Raw genomic sequence first — 25,263 nt, 5'->3', positions numbered from 1 at the left:
TATCTATTCTTCATCGCGACATGCCTTAGGAAAGAAAATCCTTCTGGGGAGAGGTGGGGGGTAGGGTGGGGAGGTCTTCTGATGAAGGTAGGGGAGGTTCGAGGCTAGGACCACCCAGTTTGGCCCTGGGAGGGCCCCAGCAGATTAGAGACCTGAGTGAAGCAGCCTTGCAGGGTTGTAATTACCCGAGAGAGAAACAGAGAACACACCAACCCTAGGGTGCAAGAGGAAAGGCGCCTTTGCAGCCATCACCAGAAAGAGAAAGGATAGCCCTTTTAGGGGACTCCATGAGACCGTTCTTCAGGCATTGCAACGTCCCCCATAACGATTTTGTCTGAGGCAGGCTCGGGAGAGAATTTAGACTTGAAGCCCGGAGCCTTTAGCATCCAGAGTGAGAATGGGGGATCCCAAGCCCGCTCCCCACTCCCCCAGTCTCAGCGGCGGGTGAGTCAGTCACCCGAGAGCTCCCTACATAGGCTTCAGCCGCGCGGCGCGTACTAACGCGCGGCCGCAGGGGGAGACAGCGTGGCCGGCATCGTGCCCTCAGCTCGGCGTCCGCTCTGCCGTGACTACAGAAGGAGCGTGGTGAGAGTCACCGTGCTGCAATCCCGGGAGGAGTCGGAGCTCTCGGGCTGTGCCCGCGGTGGCGCCGTACTCCATCACGGCGGGGTCGGTTGTCCCCCGCGCACTTGGTACATTCGGAGAGGCCAGGCCCAGCCGGGGCGGTACAATAGGGTTGGGCCGCGACCAAGCCCGGGCCAGCGCGGGGCACCGGAGCAGAATCGCGGCCGCGGAGGACCGACACCGGGTGCCCGGTACTCAGAGCTTCGCCAGCCACCGGCCTCGACCTCTCCCACTCGGAGTGCGGCCGCCTCTAAGTCGTTACCCGCTGGGCGGGCCGGACGGGATGCGCCGCGGGACCCCAGTCCTGGCCTCGGGCCGCCGCCGCCGCCGCCGCTGAGACCCCCCAAAACCTCCAGTGACGCCGCAGTCATGGAGAGCGGCTCGCGTGCGGAGCCCGGGCCGGGCGCACCCGCAGGTAAGCCGGGAGCCACACGAGAGCGAGGCCGGGGGGGAGGCCGAGCAGCCGCGGGGCGGCCGAGGATGAGGCCGGCGGCTGGGCGGGGACCCCTCCCCCGCCGCGCCCTCTGACCACTTAGAAGTTTAAAAATAAAGGCTGCGGCCGCCGCCGCGGCTCGGGGCCACCGACGCATCTTCTGACAGCTGCCTCCTCCCCCAACATCCGCGCCGGGACGCACGGGGCGTCGGGATCCGCGGGAACCCAGCTAGGGAATCGATAGGGTGACCCTTCTGCCGCAGCCCGGTGCCATCCTCTCTTCCCCGCCCCCACTCTCTTTTGAGATCCACCCCACACTCTGAAGATCCTCTTTTACTGAGCCGGAGCTGCGGTCCCTCTTTCCATCCTCCGTGGGCACGTGTGACCTTAGCCTTAATGTGTGTGTTGGGGGCCCAGATTCTCAGGCCTGGATCCCTGCATAGCGAAGCTAGGCCCTTGTTCGTACCCCCACGCCCAGGCCCTGGCCCAGGCCTCGCCCCCACCCCATCCGTCCAGCTGCCGCGCAAAGGGCCTGTTGCTGTTGCGGGCCTACCAGGAGGGGAGGGAGACGAGGGGGAGGTCTCAAGCGGTGGCTGCCAAGTAACCCGCCGGATAAAGGCGAGGGGGAGGGGGAGGCGGTATTGTTTGGGGCGCGGGCGGGAGCTGGGGAGTGGGCCGCTTTTCCTGAAGCCAGGCCTACTCCAGAGCCCACCCAGTCCGATTTGGAACAAGAATGGCAGAGGTAGATCTTGCTGGTCCTGCCGGCACCACTTTACTTCTCTGGGCCGGAGTCGCACTGTAGATTGAGGTGAAGGCTCAAGGATGGCACTCCCGACATGCCACATCATTCCTCCAGAGTGAGGTTCTTTTTTTTTTTTAATGCTTCCCCCCACACACACGCACGCACGCACATCTCCAGGCCCTAGACCACCAAAGCTCTCCTTTCCACCCCTCACCCCACCAACCACCAGTGCCCTGGACTTCTGCAAATCCCATTCGATATGGGAGCAGCTGATGAGGGGGTGGGGACGGAATTCTGGTTGGGCCTGGTGTTGGAGGGAGGACTCTTTCTTCCTGGAAGGGGAGGGGAAAGCGTGATTACTGAGGACCACGTCTTGATCCACTGACGTAGTGGGGAGGTGGCCCCATCCCCACACCCCCAAGGAGTCCCAGCCTAATCCTGTCACCTCCCTGCCCCTCTGGGGTGCGGGCCCCAGAAAGAAAGAGTGTCTGTGGGTGCGGAGAGCACCCAGGGTGAGGTGGGGCTGCTTGGCTGTGGGTGGGCTCCTCCCCGAGTCATCACGTGTGCTTGGAGGGGACCTACATGATGGTGTAAGGGGACATGGAAGAGTAGTGGGTTTATGGAGGTTTGAAGGCCGAGTTGGCAGCAAGGGTGGTTGGATCTGTGGCTCTGTGGAGCCTGAGAGGGGACACCCGGGGAGACCCAGGCTGGTCTGTCATCTGCTTACTGGTATTCTGCACCTGAGAGTCCTTGGCAGTGGGGTGAACACAAGAGCCTGAATGAGGGCAGTGACACAGCCTCAGCAGTGGTTGGTTTATAATTAGGGCACTTGGATGGGTGGCACAGACTGAGTATGAAGGCAGGGGTGGGTGGGATGCTTGCCTTTACTGAGGGCCTAGAGCGTGGAGGGCCACATGCAGAGGCCTGGGTTGGGAAGACTTCCATACACGGATCTAGAGGGAGCAACATGAGAAGCCGGGTCAGGGTCACAGCTTGTCCCTACACATTGAGAATCTGAAAGTGACCAAAGCCACAGCTTCCTAGGAGTAAATGCCATGTCCATAGCATGTGCTGGGGAGAGTTTGGAGCAATGGTCTAAGCCTCTTCTCTCTTTGGATGCCTTTTGTATACCTGCACGCTGAGCAGTAACAAACAGCAGACAGCATGGGGTAGGGGACAGGGTGTTGCCCATTTTAGAGTCAGAGGACCTGGATGGAAATCCCAGGCATCTGTTTCCCGACTCCTGCACTGGACCCAGAGATTCCACCCCTGGAAAACAGGGAACAGGGCTTGTGCTGTGAGCCTCATGTGGTTGATGTGAGATGATGAGCCTAAAGGAACCTGGCACGCAGGCACCAGACACCCTCAATAAAGTGTGATTACCATTATTGTGGTTAGGCTCATTACAACTGGTGCCAGCATGGAGGCATGAACTATGGGGGAGGGCAGGGCGGGATTGGAAAACAGTTTAGAGTGTGGACACCATGGAATCAATATAAATTCCACGTCAGAGCCTCCACTGTATGATGGGGGGTTTCTTAACCTGAGTGTCAAGATTTCCCATCTATAAAGCAAGAGTAAAGCTAGAAGTGACCCTTGGAGCATTAAGTCTTTAAATGAGATGATTAGTTCACTCTTAGCCCCTGGCACACCATTAGTACTCAATAAATGCCAGCCTCGGTTTCTTTTTTATTGACATTTCTAATTGTGTCAGAGGTCTGAGGACCAGAGATGGACCACTCAGAATTGGGGGCGAGGGATGTAAATAGAACAGAATACTGGGGGAGGGACTTATGTGAGGCAGCTGGAAAAGAGACTATGGGCTGCTGTACCCAATGCAGGGCAGTGGCAGGAGGAGAGGAAACGGGAGTAGGGTCTCACACATTGTCCTGTGGCCCAACAGGTGACAGCAGGGTGCTAGTTGTGCTGAGGTGGTGAATGCAATCAGTACCTACTCTAGATGTGTTCTCTGAAGGGCAAACACTATGTTTGCCTGCCAGCATAGTGGTACAGCGCAGGTGGTGTCTTTGTGGAAGGCCCCACCAGGCAGGAGGAAGCATTGGGGTGCATGGACCTGAAAGGATGAATAGAAGCTGGGGAGACTGGCCCAGTGGACCACAGGTATAGATGCAACAGCCAACATGGCTGACACCTCCCATTGACAGCTCTCACTGGACTGGTGGGCTCAGTAATGAGGCCTTTAATGAGCCTCTAATGTGCAGTCATGCATATGCAAATGAGGAGTAAGGGCACTAGGCCAGCTTAGCCCTTTTCCCCCTAAGGAGGGCTGGCCACTGGCTATTAGAGGGACAGAGGTGAGAAAAGAAACAGGAAGCTGAAAGTAGAGCCCCAGAGTAGAGTGGTGACACTTGAGGGCTGTTAGGGCCAGTCTCTAGTCTGAGCTTGAACTGAGGCCACAAGCAGCTGGGAATCATGTCCTTGAGTCCCCTCTGGCCCAGGGAGGGAGTCAGAGGGGCAGGCTTAGATAATGATGCTTTGTTGGCTGGTGGTAGCTCTGCCTGGCACCCCAGGGCACAGCCTCCAGTGTTTTCTCCATCACCTCTCAGCTGCAACTCTTCCCCAAGGGGAATGGGGAGCTTGGAGTAGGGGACAGGGTATGGCCATTCCTCCCTAGTTGTCTGTCAGAAGAGACATGGACCTAGGGAAGGAAGTGATTCCTCAGATATCCAAACTTCCATTTATTGTTATTGTCCCCCAACCCCACCATTTGTTCATGACCTCCACTTTGCCAGGCAGCGTAACATGTATACTCTTTCATTTGTTCCTTATGGCAGCCCCATGAGTAGGAACTCAGGTTCGCCCCATTTTTTTAGATGAGACTCAGAGAGGTGAGGTTGCTTGCCCAAAGCCACACAGCTAGGAACTAGCAGAGGCAGGATTTGAAGTTTCTGCACCAAGTCTTTATACAGAATTAACATGACCAAGCATGCCAGTGACAGGGTCTGGCCCACTTATCTTCCAAAATGTACTTCTGTGGGCATTGTAGTCCAGGGGATCCCCGGTCATTTTCTCTTGCAGACACTGGTAGCCTGTGGCTTCCTATAAGGTTGGGAACCGAGCAAATTAGACTCAAGTGGTGATGATAGGCTAGCTAAAGGTCCATTCCCCACACTTTGGGCTGGGGTGGAGGGAGGGACATGGTGGAGCCAGGGCTGCGGGATGGGGTCATTTCCTGCCGCCTAAAATAACAGGAAGTGGGTGCTCCTGATTGGAGGCTAGGAAACAATGGCTGCCAGTCCTGCCAGGGAGGGAGCTCCTTCAGAGCCTCCTTCTCACTAAGGCTACAGCAGTGTCAGCCTAGCTTCAGGACCCTGCCTCCTGCCTCTGGGGGTGGCCGGCCTTCCCTGGTGCACTGCCCACAAATGCTTAGTTCCTCCAGGCCAGGACTATTGCTGCTCTTTAGAGACATCTGTCCTGGCCCAGCAGTGGGCATCCCTCGGGCATTGTCCTTCCCAGCCATCCCCATTCTCCCAGCTCAAATCTCTCCAGGAGGAGAGACCCATCTGACTCTAGCAGAGTGAGGGTAGATGGAGAGACAGCTAACCTGAATCTGCACACCCCAACTTTACTCTTCACCAGCTGTGTGCCTTTAACCAGTATCTTAAACTCTCAGAATGTTTTTCTGATTTGTAAAGTGGGTAATAGTATCCTAGTCCTTAGGATCGAAACCAAGATGAAATGAACTAATGAGGTTATGTACTCAGTTGGGCCTGACACAAGCCTTAACGGCTGCAGTTATTTATCAGACTTCCCTGGCCCCAGGTAAAGGAATGCCCTGAAGGGGGAAGGCAGAAACAATTCGGACAAGGCTGGAGGAATATGCAGGGAAAACTGGTTTTCTGCTGGTGTGCTTGTGGTTCTGAGGCTTTGCCTGTGGTTCAGGGGAGTGCCTGGCTGTTGATGGGTATGTCTGTATGGATGGATACCTCTGGGTCTGTTTCAGAGCATGTGTTTGTTTCTGTGTATTGATGTTCTGAATCCCAGGTCTGTTTCCTGAGAGAGACACAGAAAGTCCTGTCTCATTATTGTGTGTGCCCTTGTCTGTCTGCTTTCTCTCTTGTGTGTTCTTACCCTTCTCTCTCTCTCTTTCCCCCTTTCTCTTTTTTCTCTCTCCCTCTCTCCTTTCCTCCCTCCCTCCTGTCTTTCTTTTACTCTGATGTGTATATCTGCCTTTCTCTGTGTGTCTTTGCTCTCTCTCTCTGCCTGTCCCCCTCCCCTGTCCTCATCTGTCTGGTCTGATGTTGACACCTCAGAAACCACTGAATGAACTGGAGGTCCTTACCTGCCTGTCCTGTCTCCTTTGTCCGAAGCATGCCTCTGCTTCCCCACCGCTTCCCTCCCAGGATAAACATGCTGCTTCCCTCAGCTCTCACCTAGACAAGCTTTGCTCTGCCTTGGAGATGGACCTCCCTTCCACTCCTTGGTCTGGGATCTCACTTCCTGCCTCCTTTTGGCCAGCCTGGGCAGGACTGCCTACCGCATTCCTGAGCTCTTAGCTCAGGGCCAGCCTGCCCCACCTGCACCCTTCACTTTTGTGAGGAAACTTCCAGGGGGAGCCACCGAATCACTTCCTCCTTAGGGAATAGGTAGGGGCCTGAGGAAATGATGACGTGATACCTGACAGAAACAGCATGACATAAGATTTTGTCATCAGGCAACACTGGGGTTCAAACCCTGCCCCTGACACTGACAGGAACGACCTGTAAATATGACTAACAATTTACCTTCGAAGGAGGTAGGGGGAATATTTGGCGCTTTCCCTTTAGGATAGTGACGAGACTTGAGTGACATAGAGAACATGGCTTAGGTCTTGGCAGAGGCCAGCAGTCAGGATACAGTCATGACATTTGGAGTTAAACATGCCTGGGAGCCCCTTGGAGGTCTTACTGTGTGCTCTCTTTGTTGCTGTTTGTTCAGGGTTGTGGTTTGTTTTTTGTTTTGTCTTATTTTGGGGTCTTTTTTGAGACAGTTTCTCTACGTGGCCCTGGCTGTCCTGGAACACACTCTGTAGGCCAGGCAGGCAGGCCTGGAATGCACAGAGGTCCACCTGCCTCTGCCCACAAAGTGCTGGGATCAAAGGTGTGGGCCACCATGTCTAATGTTGCTTTATTTTTTTAAGACAGGGTTTCTTGTAGCTGAGGCTAGCTTTGAACACTTGATTCTCTTACCAAGTACTGGGACTACAGGTGTGTGCTACCATGCCTAGCTTGACTACACACTGTTTAGGTAGTTTCCCACATATGTCTGTCTGTCCGTCCATCCATCCATCCATCCATCCATCCATCCATCCATCCATCCATCCTTCTGTTTAGGCATTCACTGATCAGATACAAAGTTTCTGCTATGTGTCGGCCATATCCTGTTTGAGCTACAGAAAGGACCAAGGCTCAGTGTCCTCTCTGTGAGTTTTCCCCTGAGTGGAGATGGCCAGCAGACGGAAAAGTGAGGCTGAGTTTTCAGTGCTATGAAGGACCATTGGCCCAGCAGGAGTTGGAGTGACAGAAGAGAGAAACCTGCATGAAAAGACTTCCAGGAGGTAGCACTCCAGGCATGTGGCATGTGGCAAGCCCACTGAGGGACTTGACTCCCATCTCTCTGCAAACCCCCAATAGTGTCAGAAGGCCTTTTAGGAGCTCTTGGAAAGAAAGACCTTCTGCCACCACCATGTAACTGGATCCTGTACCTTTGCCCTGCAAATGTTCTTTGTGCCAAGAAATAAATACAAATTATCTACTGCTTATCCAGTTCTTAGCAAATACTTCTGGTGGATATCAACATAGCAGAAAAAAACTGGCTGGCACCTCTCAGCCTGGCACAGTCCAAAAGCACAACAAAACTAAAGTATCCTAAGGAACATATTTGATTGAGGTGAATAATCAGGAAAGAACCAACCACACTGTATAGATAGTTAACCAGGGACTCGGTTTGGCTTAATATAATTCCTTCCAGATAACGCCATCCTGATGACATTTTGTCAGGGTTGGCATAATTCTGAGGGAATATTTGTATTCAGGGTCAGTAGCCTGCCAGGTCACAAAAGTAGTTCCAAGTGTCCTGTTTGCCTCTTGAGAAGTTTTTCTTGTTCAGCTGCTGGAGTAAACACTCAATACTTTTGTGAAAATGTACCTGAGTACCTTTGTCCAGGGAGCCGCCCAAACTTCAGGGAGATGGGGGTCCTTTTCTTCCTTTCAGTGTTTATCACTTCAAAATACATAGCCACACAGATAGGTTTGGTTTGGTTTTGCTTGACAGGGTCTCTTTATTACATAGCTCTGGCTGGCCTGAACTCGCTATGTAATCCTGGCTCTTGTGGAATTTGCTATAAGACCAGGCTGGCCTTGAACTCACGGAAATTTTCTGAGTGCTGAGATGAAAGGCATATGCCACCACATCCAGCAGACCTGTTCTTTGGGAGAGGAAATTTTTTCCTTCATATGTACCTGCTTTAGGCTAGGGTGGCCTCATGGCATTTTATTGCCATTCAAAGCCCTTTTTGACTGTCTCCTTGAACATGGCATTGTGCTTGATGATGATGCAAAGCAGATGTGGCCCAGCCCTTGTCGGGCTAGCCCTCGTCGGGCTTCCTCACAGTCTAGGAGGACAGAACGACAGAGAAAAGCTTGACAGTTTGTGACAGTGTTCCAAAGAGAAGCTCATACACAACTGTATGTAATCAAGGATTTTGTGCTGATCAGAGATTTTCTTCCTCGCTGAGGAAACGGTGACTAAACCAGAGGAGAAGGAAGAGTTAACAAAGAAAAGAAGGGAAAGAGCACATGCAAACGCCTGTGGCAAGAAGGAGCTTGGATGGTTATCATAATTCTAAGAAAGGTCGGTAGAGTTAGAGGTCAGAGGACAATGGTGGGACACCATTGAGGTTTCAGGTGTTGAGTGGAGAGCAGTAGGAATGGGTGTGGCTGAGCAGGTAAGAAAGAGTGATGCTTTCTGGGGTGGGGCTCCTTCACTTCCCAAGTGCTTATGGGGCATTTCTGTCCCCAGCTCTGTTGGTGCCAGAGATAAAATGAGACAAACAGTTGTGCCCCCTGGGGATCATAGGCCAGCAGTGGGGATAGTGGTAAGATGGGGTTTGTGAGCCAGATGCGGTGGTGCACACCTATCGCCCCAGTTTTTCAGGAGGCTAAGGCAGGAGGGTGACACCAGCCTAGGTGACATATCAGGACCCTGCATCCAAAAGAGGCTTTCTGTGGTAACGAGTTCTAGACCATCCTGCTTTGCCGGGGGGGGGGGGGGGGGGTGTCTCTGCCCCTCTCCACCTTCAAGCCTCAGAATAAAATGATTTTACCACAAAACTATAGACAATTATAAATGAAGAAAATAAGGAGCTGGAGAGACGGCTCAATAGAAACTCCCCTTGCTGCTCTGCTAGAGGACCAGAGTTGGGTTTCCAGCACTCTTACCAGCTGGCCTACAACTGCCAGGTAACTCTAGCTTTGGGAATCCAGTGCCCTCTTATGGCCTACATGGACACATGTGACACCCACACATGCATGCGCACACACATGCACATAAGTTAAGAAAATAAAACCACGAAAAGGAAAAGAAGAGAAGCCTGATGTCACAGGCTTGTAACCCCAGCTACTCAGAAGGCTGGGACAGGGGGATCAAATTTTCAAGGCCTGTCTGGGCTCTAGAGTGAGTTCAAAATCAGGCTGGGCAAGCTAGTGAGGCTCCGTCTCAAAATAAAAAGTGGCAAAAGCTGAGACTACAGCTTGGTGGTAGAGTACTTGCTTAGTATGTCAGAGGCTCTGGGTTCAATTCCTCGTACTGGAAAACAAACAAAAATGAGGCTAATGGTTATGTAGAATGCAGTTTATTATTGTACATGCATTGTGAAGGTACGTCTGGACACACAGGTCTGCACGGACAGCGTGCCATCGGATCCTGGATGAAACCCAGGTTATCAGGCTCGTTCAGCAGATGTGTTTATCCACAGAGCCATCTTCACTGGCCCGCCAGTTTATAGTTTTAAATCAAGGCAAGGGGCGGGGAGGTGGGCTGATTGAGTCTGGGAACAAAGGTTTTCCCACAGAGGACTTGCAAGTTGCAGCCGAAGGCAGAGGGTCATCAGGGGCTGTGGCTGGAAGGACAGACCTCCAGGAGAAGGGGCAAGGGCAATGATGTCCAAGAAGTAACATGGTATGGGGGTTGGTGCTGAGAGCCTTGTGGACTGTGGTGACCACTTCGGGTTCTCATCTTTTTGCTTGTTTGGTTGGTTTGCTTTGTTTTTTCGAGACAGGGTTTCTCTGTGTAGACCAGGCTGGCCTCAAACTCACAGAGATCCGCCTGCCTCTGCCTCCCTAATGTTGGGATTAAAGGTGTGTGCCACCATGCCTGGCCTGGGGTTCTCATCTTCATGAGCTTCGTGCGTTGTGTTCTAAGGATTTTGGGAAAGGCGAGATGTGATCTCACTTATTGTTAACCAATATCCCCAGCTGTTGTGTTGAGAAAAGAGCAAGGGGGTAGGGCAAGGAATGGAACAGGGCTGGGCCAACGTGATAACAGTGGAGGCCATGAAAAATGATTGAATTTGGGGTCCATTTTGAAAGCAAAGCCCAAAAGCGTTGCTGAGATTAGATAGTCTGCAATGACTACAAGGTCTGAGAAGCTTTGCTAGCTGAGCCGGGAAAAACTGAGGTGGGGAGTGGTTAAATTTGGGGCATCTATGAAACATCCAGGGTGTCAGGTTGGGAGTTACAGGAATGAAACTGGTCCTCCGGGGAGACGTCTGGGCTGGAGAAACCAATTTGGTTGCTGTCAGCAGAGGGATGATGTCTGGATGACATCACCCCAGAGTGTGGGGACAGAGAAGAGGTGAGCTCCTGACAGCCCTGGGGCACACAGCGGCATGGAAAGGTTAGGAAGTCAGGGAGGGGCAGCCAGAGGAGACACAAGTCCCAGCCAGCAAAGCAGATGGAAAGCCCAGCCCTGAAGTATGTGGTGTCCACAGCTGAATGAGACAAGGGCTTCAAGGAGCACCACAGGGCTGCCTGTGTCGGTATGGCTGGTAGGTCAAGTAAGAATGAGACAGATAACCAGGTTTTGGACTTAGCGGCCTGGAGGTACCTGCTGACCTTGCAGAGAACATGTCAGGGCCCAGGATGAAGGCCTGTCCTAGAGGAGGTCTAGCAGAGGGAAGTAGATGGCTTCTCTGGGACAGGTGCTGCTTGAAGAGGCAAAGCTGATGTTCACATTTACCATCTGTACCAGCAACTCGGTGAGAACACAAAGGCTTGGACAGGCAGGCTTCCCGAACAGAGGGATCAGCCCATCGGCTCCACAGCCTTGACTACATCTGATGCTATATGCCTCACTCCTTCCAGCTTCTCTTCATCTCAGTAGCCAGGCCCCACTTAGACGTTCACCGTCTCACCTGGTAGGTGTGATTTGCCTGGGTGTAGACAAAACACCCTCCTACCGACTTCCTTGCGACATCTGTTAGCACGCACAGGTGCTTGAGGAAGGACACTACACAAGCCTCACCCTCTTAAGCTAAGACTTTAAGCTAAGACTTACACACCCGAGCTTTGGCCTCCGGCGGCCCTGGGTTCAAATTCTACTCCACCAAATACTGCTTTCATCAGCCTGAGCAAATCCTCTCATGGGAGGAACTTTGTGTGCCTCATCTATGGAGTGGGGGAGGGAGGACTCTGGCCCACAGTGAGGAGCAAGGCTTCACCGAGTGGATGCCGCTAGTGTTGCCTGATGAAGTTAGTAAGGAGTTTGACTGGCTAGGAAGTGACTAGGTACATCTGTGAAGAGCTGGGTCACCTGTTACGGGCTGGCAGGGTGTGAGGGAAGACAAAGCCTCAGCTAGGGCTCTTCCCTGCAGCCCAGGAAGCTGGAAGGAAAGAGTGGGTGGGGGATAGAAACCTGGGGTAGTATAATTGCCTGATGTCCACCCGCATACTGTTTCACATTGATGCTAGAGGTCTGTGGAGAAGAGCCTAGACCGGTGGTTCTCAACCTTCCTAACGCTGCAACCCTCTAATACAGTTCCTCATGCTGTGGTGACCCCAACCATAAAATTATTCCATTGCTACTTCATAACTGTAATTTTGCCACTGTTATGAGCTGTATTGTAAGTATCTGATATGTGGCCTCTAGCTGTGAGAACTGCTGGTCAGTCACACTGGGTTCGAATCCAGGTTGGGTCACTTACTAGCCACATGATGTCAAAGTTGGATATAGTGGCACATGCTTGGAATCCCAGCACTGAAGAAAAAGAGGCAAGAGGACAACTGTTCTCATTAGGCCAGGCTAGACCTCAAAATGAGACCCTGTCTCAAAGGAAACTAAAAGGACTCTTCCTAGTCTGAGCTTTACTTTCTCCATCTTTGTGAAAGAGATGGTAAGATCTCCTTCATGAGCAGCGAGAACTCGGGCACGTAAAGAGAGGATAGCTTTACATATAGTAAGCACTCAGTAAAATGTGAATATTAATGGTGGGGTATGCCTTTAGTCTTAGCACTCGGGAGGCAGAAGCAGGAGGATCTCTGTAAGCATGGGGCCAGCCTGGACTACATAGCAAGTTCCAGGACAGCCAGGGCTGCATAGAGACCCACTCTATGTAAGTGTGAATCCCAGTGGCTGTTTCTAATCTCACAGTACCATGACGTGGGTAGCGGCCATGCTTTACAGAAGAGTGGCTGTAGCGCACAGCAGGTTTGCAACTCTCCAAGGTCAGTCAGTCTTCAGGAAAGCCGGGATCCATGCTTGCACTGCCTGGCTTTGAGCCCAAGCCATTAGATGTCTACCTCCTAGAAGAGGGCATCTGGAATCCCAAAGACAGTTCCCTGGAGTGTCTCCTCCCTGCACACAGCTTGACCCAGGAATGAGGGGCTTACATGTCCAGAGAGAGCCTGGAGTCCCCCTACAGAAGACTGGGTATGGCTGAGGTTTTCAGGAAGAGTGAAAATGATATTTCCCATGATACTGCCTGTTCCCACCTGCCAGTGCCGGGTCCTCACTAACTCTCTAAGTGGCCAGAGGGTCCCTGCAGATGGCATGAGGGCTCAACAAGAAAAAAAATCATCTCTAGGAGAGCTGGAGATGACACACGACCTGCAGACAGTGGGAAGGAGACGTTTTTCAGTAGGTTCATTGTGCCCATTCCACACATGGGAAAACAGAGGCCTGGAGTGTGACTAGCTTGCCTCCCTGTCTTGAGACGGCAGAACTAGAACAGGGCTAGCATCTGTTTTTAATCCGTCCTTCGGTGTAACATGCACGCATAAATACATACACAGGTATATTTAACAAGCTCTCTCTCTCTTTTTCTTTTTTAACTTTTATTAATTACACTTTATTTACTTTGTATCCCCCCCATAAACTCCCCCTCCCCTCCTAATCCCACCTTCCCTCCCCCTTCTTCACACATTCCCCTCCCCAAGTCCACTGATAGGGGAGGTCTTCCTCTCCTTCTGATCCTAGTCCATCAGATCTCATCAGGAGTGGCTTCATTGTCATCTTCTGTGGCCTGGTAAGGCTGCTCCCCCCTCAGGAGGAGGTGATCAAAGAGCAGGCCAATCAGTTTACGTCAGAGGCAGTTCCTCTTCCCATTGCTATGGAACCCACTTGGACACTGAACTGCTGTGGGCTACATCTGTGCAGGGGTTCTAGGTTATCTCCATGCCTGGTACTTGGTTGGAGTATGAGTCTCTGGAAAGACCCCTGTGTTCAAATTTTCTGGTTCTGTTGCTCTCCTTGTGGAGTTCCTGTCCTCTCCAGATCTAACTGTTTCCCACTTCTTTCATAAAATTCTATGCACTCTGCCCAACAGTTAGCCATAAGTCTCAGCATCTGCTTTGACAGTCTGCAGGGCAGAGCCCACAAGCTCTCTTTTTGAGACAGCCTGTCTAGAATTCATGGCATGGCTGGGTTGACCTCAAGGTCTTCCTTCTCAGCCTTCCAAGTGCTGGAACTAGAGGTGTGCGCTGCTATGCATGGATGCGTGCGTGCGTGTGTGTGTGTGTGTGTGTATGTGTGTGGTGGGAGTTCTCACTGTTTAAGACAGGCTTACTTCACACTCATTATGTAGTCAGACTGGCCTTGAACTCACAGCAATCCTGTCCTAGCTTTTCCAGAGCTGAAATTAGAGGTGTATGCCACCACCACGTTTATCAATATTCATATCTGGATTTTTTTTTGTTGTTTGGTTTTTTGTTTTGTTTTGTTTTGTCTTTTAAGACTGTATAGCCTTGGCTGTCCTGGAACTTATTCTGTAAACCAGGCTGGCCTCAAACTCACAGAGATCCACCTGTCTGCCTCCTGCGTGCTGGGATTAAAGGCATGCACCATACTGCCCAGCTCTAATATTCGTATCTTATTCATACCATTTTTTAAAGATTTTTTTTTCTTTTTTGTTTGTTTTCAAGGCAGAGTTTCTCTGTGTAGCCTTTACTGTCCTGGACTCACTTTGCAGACCAGGCTAGCCTCTAACTCACAGCGATCTGCCTGCCTCTGCTTCCTAGAGTGCTAGGATTACGGCAAGGTTTGTTTATTTTTATGTGTGTGAATGTTTTGTCTGTGTATGTGTACCACATGGGTGCTGGTGGCCGTGGAGGCCAGAAGAGGGTGTCTGATCCCCTGGGACTGGTTTTACAAATGGTTCCCAGCCATGTGAGTGCTAGGAACTGAACTGAAGTCCTCTGCAAGAATAACAAGTGCTCTTAACCACGGAGCCATCTCCCCAGCCTCAAATATTCATATCTTTAATAAATTTTGGGGGTGAGTTGTGGGGGAAAGGTTACAGACAAACATATCTATAGCTGGCTGTCTACCCCAAAGATGACTTTGGCAGCACAAATATCCCACAGGAACCATGCTTTTGCCCTTCCTCTTGGTCAGCCCCATGTGCCCAGCCCTGGCATACTCCGTGAACCAGACTTTGGGTTACATAGTATGACCAGAGGCAGGGCAGAAAGATGATGGGTAGGTACCAAGATAGAACAGGGGTAGAGCACCAGCCTCAGAGCTTCATGACCCGAGTTCTGTCCCAGGGATCCACATGGTGGAAGGAGAGAGCCAGACCTCCACACACACCATGGCCACACACACACACACACACACACACACACACACAACAGGGAGAGCCGGAGAAACCGATGCTCACCATTTGGTGCTGCAAACTTATCTTCTGTTTTTCCAACACGCTATGCCCCATCTGCCCTTGCAACCAGCTCTTCCCTGGCAGACCCTTTCCTTGCTTGCCAACTTGAGCTTATTCTTCAGATCATAGCTCAGCTGGCACTTCTTCATGCCCAGGTTAACCATGTGAGCTGTCTTTGCTGTATGTGCTACTTCCTACCTGCTGCCATTTGCGCTACTGGAGGGTGAACTCCCTAGAGGCAGGAGTCCGGCTCCTCTCATCATTATGCCTTACTGTCTGGAATATACTAGGCCTGGCACATGGGTAGAATATCCGTGAATGAATGAATAGGTCCACTGGACAGGGCAGGTTGCTGTGCAAATTGATGGCATGGGTACACTCTGACCCTCCCTCCTCTCCTGTACTGATCTTTCAGCTGTGGTAGCCAGGATCCCCACAGAGCCAAGACCTTCTCCAGAAGGTGACCCTTCCCCTCCACCACCACCAACACCGATGTCGGCCTTGGTTCCTGACACTCCCCCGGACACCCCTCCTGCCATGAAGAATGCTGCTAATCCTAAGCAGCTCCCACTAGAACCAGAGAATCCCACTGGGCAGATCTCGCCTCGGCCACTTCCCCCACAGGAAGACTCCCCATGCTCAGAAGCAAAGAGCAGGGGACCCAGCCCCCCAGCCACAGGCCCACGGGATACCAGGCCTTCTCGAAGGAGCAGTCAGCCATCCCCAACAGCAGTGCCAGCCTCCGACAGCCCTCCTGCCAAGCAAGGTGTGTGATGTCCCCAGTGTCGTGCTGTGGGTTGGTCACGTTGGAGTCTTCCTTGCCATGGAGGATGAGGACAGGAAGGTGGGGTGGGGTGGGGTGAGGGTGGAGGGAAAGCCTGAAGACCTTTTGACTCTGTCCTTTTCCCTCTGCTCAGATGTAAAGAAGGCAGGAGAGAGACACAAGCTTGCCAAAGAGCGGCGAGAAGAACGGGCCAAGTACCTGGGTGAGTGTCTGAGGAGCGTCATCATCTTCATCAACATTGCCCAGCCTCCTGTGAATAAATAGCACAGACCCCTTCTGGAATAGTGTGTCTGTGCTGATCTCCCTTAATTCTCTCAGCATATTTTGAGGGCCACATCAGAGGAAAAGATGGGCAGGATGACATCACTTGCCTAAGAGCTGGCGAATAGCTGAGGTTCAGACCCAGACCCTCTATCCTACTTTAGATCCATGCCTTATACCAGCAGTTCTCAGCCTGGGGGCACACATCAGATATCTACATTATGATTCATAACGGTAGCAAAATTACAGTTAGGAGGTAATTTTATGGTTGGGGGTTACCACAGCCTTAGGTGTGGCTGCATTAGGAAGGTTTTGCAAACCACTGCAGTATACGGTCATATGCTGAAGTCTGTCCAGGAGGCCCCAAATCACGTGCAGAGGAGTCTCCCACTGATGAGCTCATCTGTCTTCCACCCTGAGAGGTGTGAGGCCAGTGGGGGGACGTTTCCCTAGGCCTGTCTTTAGGAAGCCCTGAATATGAACAGGGCATCTGAGAGTGGAGGCCTCACAGAGGCAGGCAGAGAAGGGATGGCCCAGGGTGGAGGTAGCAGACCACGGCTGGGAGCTGCTTCAGGCCCAGGCCTGCCACAGAACCTCTCAGGTCATGCCCCCTTATCCCCACCCCAGCGGCCAAGAAGGCAGTGTGGCTGGAGAAAGAGGAAAAGGCCAAGGCGCTCCGGGAGAAGCAGCTCCAGGAGCGCCGCCGACGGCTGGAGGAGCAGCGGCTTAAAGCTGAGCAGCGCCGGGCTGCCCTGGAGGAGCGGCAGAGGCAGAAGCTTGAGAAAAACAAGGTAGGTTTGGGGCAGTCCCAGCCAGAGCTTGCACAGCTCCTCAGTCTGCACCCACGTGTACCCATTGTCTGTAGTAGTGAAATGAGTATGCACATCCACGAGTCTCCATGTGCCCCAGGCAGTCTCACCTGCATTCACCTCTGTGGCTCTGTCTTTGCGTGACATTTGCTCCCACATTGCCTGTGACAGGCCCGTGGGTCTGTTCTATGTATGCAGACAAGTGTCTGTAAACATCCCTACTTTCATCACATCGATAGAGCCTTGCTTGAGCATTGTTGATGCTACGAAGAAGACACATGCTAATCTAGGCCTGTCTGGTAGCCTCAGCCAAAAAGGAAAACAAAGCCCCAAGATCAGGACCCTCAGTGCTAGGGAGACATGACCCTGCCCAGGAACCCCAGGCAAGGAGAGTCCCACCCATCCTCAGAGAAGGAACTCATACGCCCAGGAAGTGACTCAAGCCCGTGAAAAGCTCTCCAAGAACTGTGGATAGGGATCTGCCACACATGGGCTTGAATCACAGCAGAGTCAGTAACTTCGGTTGCCTCTAGTGAGTCAGAAAGCTTAGGATGGGGGAGGACTTTCTCCCAGGTATGGTGGCTGATTCTGAGCCCAGCCCTTTTCCCCATTGGCCCTCAGGAGCGCTATGAAGCAGCAATCCAGCGGTCAGTGAAGAAGACATGGGCTGAGATCCGGCAACAGCGCTGGTCCTGGGCAGGGGCCCTACACCACAGCTCCCCCGGACGTAAGACCAGTGAGTGGGCCAGGAGTGCTGGTGGGTGGGCGGGCAGGGCTGGAGCCCGATGAGGTGGAGAAAGGGACACGTTACACACAAAGTGCCCGCTACTCCCTGCAGCAGGCTTGTCTTGCTTCACGTGACTTGTACCTTCTGGAATGGTCTGTAAGCCAAATCATCCTTCCTAAGGGCTTCCACTATCAAGTCCGAGATGGATTCTCTCGACTTGGTTTGCTCCTCAAACCTCTGTCATCTTAGGAGTTGCTTAACATGCTTTGCTCCTGTCAGTTACTGTTAGTTGATGATATCTAGAAAGCGGACTTTAATGCCCTGCAGACTCGGGACACTTAAAGAGAACTATCACCCTCTGTCTTGGAAGGTAGTTTTTCGTCTGAGTTTTCTTCACATAGGCACATGATGGATTTTGGTGTGATTCCTTGCTGGCATGTATGTACCGCTGTGCTTGGATGTCCTTACGCAACAGCAAGGGTACCTCATGTGTCTCTCCTGGTGTATGTGCTCATACATGTGTACTCATACATGCGGCCCACTCGGTGAGGCTGTGTTTTGTGTTTTGGGCTTTGCATTCCTCTGTGAGGGTTCCCCAGTCAGACTTAGGTTCAAACGCTGACCCTTGTGTGACCTTTAACTTCTCAGACCTCACTCTCTCCGTGTGTAAAATGGGGATAACAGCACTGCTTGCCTCCGAGGTTGTAGGTAGATGTTTGGAGGATCAAGTGAGGTAACATGTATGGGGTGGCCAGCACAGTGTCTGGCCGATGGTAAGCTGTCATACCTGTCATGGTTAGGCTACCCCATTATGTTTCTGCCTTGCGCATCCTGTATCTGTGCACGCGTACGTACATATCTGCATGCCTAAGTACCCAGCCCTGTATGCTCGTGTTTGCATGCCTTTGTCTTTGTGTGTCTGAGTAAATATGTGGGTATGTAGATTTGTACAAGCTGCTGTGAACTGTGTAGGTCTTCTGTTCAGGAATGTCTTTGCATTGTCCCAGTATGTGGGTGTTGTATCCATAGCGCCTTGGCTGGGCAGTGTCAGCAAGTGCCAGTGCTGGGTGGTTGTGGGGAGGGGTTGCAGCACCTAGCCCTAGGCAATGGCTTCCTTTGGTCTGACCAGGAAGGCTGTAGTTGTAGAGTTCCACCATTTCTTCCCTCTGCTCCTTTTCCATTGGCTCCCTCAATCAAAGTTGTTTCTGATCACCTCCCATGTCCCCTCCCTCTCCCAGGGCCAGATCAAGCCTTCTCCCCACCCTAGCCTGCTCGATCCTTCCTCTCCCACCCTGCCCTCAGAGCACCCTGCATGGAAGGCCTCAGTGCCCCCCCTGGCTCCTGTCTGGCCCGGCCCTAACGCCGTGTCTTTTCCCCTCCAGGTGGGAGCAGGTGCTCCGTGTCGGCAGTAAACCTGCCCAAACACGTGGACTCTATAATCAACAAGCGGCTCTCAAAGTCCTCTGCCACGCTCTGGAACTCCCCCAGTAGAAGTAAGAGAAGGCTCAGCCTTCCCCCTCCAGAGCCCCTTGTAGCCATCCCCCTCCAGAGCTCATTCCTGGAGCCCCCATACTCCAGATCCAGCCCCTTTCTATTCTACCAAGGGCTCTGCACCCTTTAGGGGAGTCAGCATTTGGGTCTGGACCCCCAGGACGTAGTAGTGTCCTGTAGGAAAGGAGAACAGAGACAAAGGACAGTGGCTTAGAGGACAGAAAGCCTGGCAGGGGCCTCAAGAAGTTAGGCTAGGGGCTGGGGTGGTAACGGGCACCAGCTTTGTCTCCAACCACAGCCAGCTGGCCTGGGCCAATCTTAGCAGGTGGCTTTGCCCCCATGCGTCAGGCTAGCCTGGGTACTAGGGTGGGGATATTCAGCTCCACCCTGGAGGGCCACACAACCCTGCCATCTCTGCCTTTAGAGCACCTGCTTTGGCCTTGGCTGGGTCCAAAGTTGGGACCAACCAAGATGGCACAGCTCCTGCGTTCCCACCATGCCCCGGTGCTTACATATGAAAGAACCATGGTTAAAGTTATTTATAAGTTTCTCTAGCTTTTATTTGGTTGCTCTGTTGCCTAGCAACCAAATCAGCTGCTGCACCAACCCCACCTGACTGAAGCTTAAAAATAACCCAGCAGCTGAAGGGACAGAGCAGGGTGGCCTAGGGCAGCCAGGCCCTCTAGCTGCCTCTCTGGCACACTCCTAACTGTGCTGGTTGGAGGAGCCCAAGGACCCTCACTGCTCCAAATCCAGGAAGCATGCCTCCCTCAGGCCAGCAGGATAAAAACAGGAGAGGCAGGCCCTCCTGTGGAACCTGGGAGAGGGCAGTTGGGTCTTCCCTAGAGTCTGTTATGCAATGTTGAGCCCTCTCACCTGGGAGACGGGTAGGAGGCACTCCAAAAGTGATTCAGGGTGTTGGCCTAGGATTTTTTTTTTTTTTTTTTTTTAATCTGGTGTTAGGAATTGAACCTAGGGCCTCTTGCATGACAGCCAAGCGCTCTACCTCTGAGGTATAGTCCCAGTCCCTTGCTCAGTGTGTTGTTGCCTGTGTGTGAAAAGGAGGACCAGATCTCAGGAAGAAATGTGACCCCGCGTGACTTGGGGTGGGGGATGACAGACCTCTTGAGAATTCTTGGGCTCGTCGTGGGGTCATGCCTAGTCTCCACCTGTGCCTCTGCTTGCCTTGACCTGCTCTGTTTGGTGTTCTCCCCCCAGATCGCAGCCTGCAGCTGAGCGCATGGGAGAGCAGCATTGTGGATCGTCTGATGACGCCCACCCTCTCCTTCCTGGCTCGGAGTCGCAGCGCGGTCACACTGCCCCGCAACGGCAGGGACCAGGGTAGGGGCAGCGGCCCTGGGAGACGCCCCACGAGGGTCCGGGCAGGGGCCAGCCTCGCGCCAGGGCCACATCCCGACCGCACTCATCCCTCTGCAGCCGTGCCAGTGTGCCCGCGCTCGGCCTCCGCCAGCCCCCTGACGCCTTGTAGCGCCCCTCGGAGCGCGCACCGCTGCACCCCGTCCGGGGAGCGCGCAGAGCGGCGCAAGACAGGCGCCGGCGGCAGCCCAGCATTGGCACGCCGCCGGCTGGAAGCCGCACCGGTGAGTGGCAGCCGCTCAGGTGGGAACAGGCGCGTCTGGGCCAGAATGGGGCGCTGCTGACCCCTCCTCCTCGCCTCCATCCCACTTCTCCAGGTGCAGAAAAAGGAGAAGAAGGACAAGGAGCGGGAGAACGAGAAGGAAAAGAGCGCCCTGGCCCGGGAGCGCAGCCTCAAGAAGCGTCAGTCCCTGCCAGCGTCTGTGAGACCCCGACTCTCCACCGGCGCCGAGCTCAGGTGTGCAGGGCTCCGCTCCTCACCAGGCCGTTCACTGTCAAGCAGTCCCAAATACTTAAGTTACTGAAGGGCAGGTTTTCTGGTCTCTTCTTTTCGATTTTCTCCCCGGCCCCCCTTCTTTTGAGACACATACTCCACGAATTGAGCACCTATATATTTCTAACCTGCGTGAGCTCCGTATCAGAATAGATTCCCTGGCCTCCTGAATACTAGGCAAGCACCCCATCACGGAGCTATATACCCAGTGGTATTTGTATTTTGGTTTTTTGTTTGTTTCGGGTTTCTGTTTTTGTTTTTCAAGAGAGGGCTTCTCTGTGTACACTTGGTAGGTACTCCCTCTTTGGACTCAGCTACCCTAAAACTGAGAAACATCTGCTTGCCTCTGCCTCCCAAGTGCTGGGATTAAAGGCCATCACCACCAGGCCCATGTTTGTTTAAGACAGTGTTTACGAAATCACCCAGCCTTGAACCTACGATTCTCCTCAAGTGGCTGGAGTTACAACAGACCTGTGTCATCGCCTTCTGTGTGTGTGTGAAGATGAGTTCTCACCCGTGTAGTCCAGAGATAGAACTGGGTTATCAAGCTTGGTGGCAATCTCCTTTACCTGCTGAGCCATCGCACTGGTCCTTTTTTGTTATTTGTTGAACAAGAAATTATGCATCCTAGTCTGGCCTTGAATTATCCATACAGCCTTGATGACCTTGAATTTAGGATCCTTCTGCCTCTACCTCCTAAGTGCTGGCGTTACAAGGCTGTGTGCACACCTGGCAAGCATTCTACTGGAAAACGTTTCTAGCCCTTGTTTTGTTTTGTGAGGCAGGGTCTCCTCATGTAGCCCAAGATGCCCTTGAACTAATTGTGTGGCCTGGCCCGCCCACAAACCCCTAGCTGTCTTCCTGCCCTGGACTTTCACTTTTTCCTTTTTCTTCTTCGTTTCCTTCATCCTCCACTACCCCCTTCTTACTATGGAAGCCCACCAGCTCCTACAGCAGTCAGCACCTAAAACTCAGTGCCCACTTGCTCAGTGAGTGGGCATGGGGTGCTGAGGACACTTTGGTGGGCTAAGCCAGCCTGGGTTTCTGCCCTACCACGTGTACATGCTGTTGGGAAGACAGATGCCAATCAGAATCTCTCAGTAATGAATGTGTAATTGCAAACTGGGGTACATGCACCAGGAGGACATGATGACCCTTTGTAAGCGAATAGGTGGGGATACAGCTCAGCCTACAAAAGGTACATGTGGAGGCTGGTGGGATGGCTCAGTGAGTCAAGGCCTGTGCTGTGCAAGCTGCATGGCCAGAGTTAAATCCCTGGAATGCATGTGGCGATGGAAAGAGAGAACCACCTCCACAGAGTTGCCCTCTGTGGCTTCCACACGCATGCTCACACATGAACCCCCACACAGTAATACGTCTCTCTCTTTTTAAGGGATCACTTCCCCAAAGAAGTACATGTTGGGGGAGGGGAGTGACTGCCCAGGTGCTCTGCCCTCCAGTTCTAACCATTTTCTTCTCTCTTAGCCCTAAGTCCAAGGCCCGGCCATCCTCTCCCTCTACAACCTGGCACAGACCTGCCTCCCCCTGCCCCAGCCCAGGACCAGGCCATGCCCTTCCTCCAAAACCACCATCCCCCCGAGGCACCACTGCGTCACCCAAGGGGAGGGTGAGGAGGAAGGAGGAGGCCAAAGAGAGCCCCAGCCCATCAGGGCCTGAGGACAAGAACCACAGCAAGAGCAGAACTGGTGAGGAGAAGGAGGCAGCAGCCCCGGCTTCACCAGCACCCTCACCAACGCCCTCACCCACCCCAGCCCAGCCTCAGAAGGAGCGCTCAGCAGAGATCCCTGCAGGTACACAGGAAGTGAGGATGGTCAGAGCAGAGGTGCCATCTTTTTCTGTGTCTGGGAAGTGGACCACTGGGGACACTGGTGTTAAGAGGCAGGAAGAGGTATCTCCTGCCCATAACAGGGCTAATTCTCAGATACCATAGTGGCAGCAATTGAATTGAATAAGGGGTCACTGAAGTCCTGAAAGCATTGGGGTGTTCAGGGCTGATGAGGGTGTCTGTTCCGTTGTGTACTGACTCTTGTTTTGGATCTTCTTCCAGACACCGCTGTCCCGGCTGCCCCTCCCACCGCTGCTCCCCCGGTGACCCCTAGCAAACCCATGGCCGGCACCACCGACCGAGAAGAAGCCACTCGGCTCCTGGCTGAGAAGCGGCGCCAGGCTCGGGAACAGAGGGAACGCGAAGAACAGGAGCGGAAGCTACAGGCTGAAAGGGACAAGTAAGTGTGACCTCAGGGACTGTGAGGGCCCTGGAGCGCCTGAAGAAGAGGTGCAGACCAAGCTTGAGTTTCCTGGGTCCTCCAGGCGAATGCGGGAGGAGCAGCTGGCCAGGGAGGCCGAGGCCCGGGCTGAACGCGAGGCCGAAGCCCGGAGGCGGGAGGAGCAGGAAGCTCGAGAGAAGGCCCAGGCCGAGCAGGAGGAGCAGGAGCGGCTGCAGAAGCAGGTGTCCAGGCGGGTGGGCAGATCCTGACTGCCTCTAAGTACGTCTGGCCGGGAGGGAAGGCTAAAGCAGGAAGCCCAAGGCTTACAGAGGTCTTTGGCAGAAAGAGGAAGCTGAGGCTCGGTCCCGGGAAGAAGCTGAGCGCCAGCGCCTGGAGCGGGAAAAGCACTTCCAGAGGGAGGAACAGGAGAGACAAGAGCGAAGAAAGGTGTGCGGGGCAGGTGGGGCTTGGGGGCGGAGCCCGTGCTGGGGTGGGCCAGGCTTGGATTTGTAGAAGATGGGGCAGGAGAGCACTGGTGTGGGTTGGGAGGGACTGGGCTCTAGAAAAGGGCCAGCCGGTAGGAAGTTGAGGGGTGGGTCTGGGTCTGGGCCTAACTGATGTTGGGCCTTCTTCACACAGCGACTAGAGGAGATAATGAAGAGGACTCGGAAGACAGAAGCCACTGAAACCAAGGTGAGGATTCTCAGGTTGGGGAGTGGGAGTTGGGGTGAAGGAAGGAGGTTTCAGAAAAGCCCCAGAGTCATGGTAGAATGCAGTGGGAAGGCTTTTCTGTGTCTGGGCGGAGAGGGAATTCAGTACAGCTGTAAGTGGGTCCACAGATCCCTGGCACCTGATGCCTCTCCCTCTTCAAAACAGAAGCAGAATGGAAAGGAGACCACAGCCAACAATTCCAGCCCAGGTAAAGCCCTCACTCTCATTTCCTTGGCTCTGGTCACCCCTGAGCTCCAGTCCCACCCTTCAATGGCCCCTAACTGACAGCCATTTCTTTACTTCAGTAGATTCTGTGAAAGCGGTAGAGACTCGGCCCTCTGGTCTTGAGAAAGATTCTGTGCAGAAAGAGGAGCTGGGCCCCCAGGAGCCACAGTGGAGGTACCAGCTCCCAACCCAAGGGGCTCTGAGCCAGCCAGGCAGCTGTAGGCTGCAGCTCTGGGCTGCTCTGGGCTTCCCAGGGAGGCGAGGTGCTAACCCTGAACCCTACATCCACAGCCTGCCAAGCAAGGAGATGCCAGGGTCCCTGGTAAATGGCCTGCAGCCTCTCCCAGCGCACCAGGAGAACGGCTTCTCCCCAAAGGGAAGCGCTGGGGACAAGAGCCTGGGTCGAGCGCCAGAAGGGCTCCTCCCATTTGCAGAGGCTGAAGCCTTCCTCAAGAAAGCAGTGGTGCAGCCCCCACAGGTCACAGGTAGGGACTGTAGGGACCCCGGTTCTTGGACCTAGCTGCACCCCACCCATCCCTACCTGGGGCTCCCAGCCCTGACTTTCCCCCTCTCCTTTCCCTCAGAAGTCCTTTAAGCAATTGCCTTGGACCCAGGCGCATCTGTGAAGGTTCCTCCGTATCAGCTCGTGGGTGTCTGGAAGAGAAAGAGACAGAACAAAGAATGGAAGTGGCCTAGGACCCCTGGGGATGGGTCCTCTTTGTTTTTAATCTGCACCTTACAGACTGATATGCCTTTGGCTGAAAGCAGATCCTGCCCCTCAGTGCATTCGTGTGCTCACATGCTCAAACACCCATCTTCCCAATACACACATACACTCAGAGCCTCTCTGGCCTCCCCTCCCCCGGGGAAGGACCACTTGTAGTATTTGCCTTGGTTTGGTGGGGTGCAGTGGATGTGAATACTGTAAATAGCAGACACCTCTACGCGGAGGAGGCGGGCACGGGAGGCAGGCCCTCGTCCCAGGGCTCCCTGGGAAGACCTTCCTCTATTTAACTGTAACCGAGGGAGAACCCGGGTCTGGGAATGGAGGGGCACCTTGGGCCACAGAATACTGGTTGCTTCAGGGGTAATGCCCCCTGTCCTCGCCTGGAATCAGTGTTATTACATCTGATCAAACTTCTCCAGAAATAAAGTGAGAATAATTCTGCCAAACTTGTGTGTCCTTGGACCTGGGGGCAAGGGTGGGA

At 53.4% G+C, this 25,263-nt stretch overlaps 1 protein-coding gene across 10 annotated transcripts; it reads left to right on the top strand.

Moving 5' to 3' along the window:
- The first annotated feature begins 615 nt into the window (after nt 1-615).
- Nucleotides 616-25,228, top strand: Map7d1 (MAP7 domain containing 1). 10 transcript variants are annotated; one of them, XM_055611148.1, is made up of 18 exons: nt 616-1,039; nt 15,365-15,715; nt 15,867-15,935; nt 16,622-16,785; nt 17,425-17,539; nt 18,913-19,023; nt 20,240-20,362; nt 20,459-20,622; nt 20,716-20,855; nt 22,377-22,702; nt 22,960-23,137; nt 23,223-23,361; nt 23,462-23,566; nt 23,759-23,812; nt 23,996-24,038; nt 24,139-24,229; nt 24,347-24,540; nt 24,640-25,228. In XM_055611148.1, exons 1-18 carry the CDS (start codon nt 994-996, stop codon nt 24,648-24,650), a joined length of 2,424 nt encoding a protein of 807 aa, XP_055467123.1. In that variant the 5' UTR covers nt 616-993; the 3' UTR covers nt 24,651-25,228. The 10 variants fall into 10 exon arrangements, with proteins under 10 accessions (XP_055467123.1, XP_055467122.1, XP_055467129.1 ...); XM_055611147.1 differs by having other exon boundaries at nt 24,136-24,229; XM_055611154.1 differs by lacking the exon at nt 18,913-19,023 and having other exon boundaries at nt 17,425-17,530.
- The last annotated feature ends 35 nt before the right edge of the window (nt 25,229-25,263 follow it).

This window comes from Psammomys obesus, unplaced genomic scaffold (assembly GCF_907164565.1).
Source record: "Psammomys obesus unplaced genomic scaffold, mPsaObe1.curated_primary_1811, whole genome shotgun sequence".
In the NCBI taxonomy this organism is placed as follows: domain Eukaryota; kingdom Metazoa; phylum Chordata; class Mammalia; order Rodentia; family Muridae; genus Psammomys; species Psammomys obesus.
This window is presented reverse-complemented; position numbering and strand designations above follow the sequence as displayed.

Coding starts and splice junctions, on each gene's coding strand:
- Map7d1 (XM_055611145.1), top strand. CDS start 994: ATGGAGAGCGGCTCGCGTGCGGAGCCCGGGCCGGGCGCACCCGCAG. Junction 17,540..18,912: donor CTCCCCCGGACGTAAGACCA/GTGAGTGGGCCA, acceptor TTTCCCCTCCAG/GTGGGAGCAGGTGCTCCGTG. Junction 24,039..24,135: donor AGCCAACAATTCCAGCCCAG/GTAAAGCCCTCA, acceptor TCTTTACTTCAG/TAGATTCTGTGAAAGCGGTA.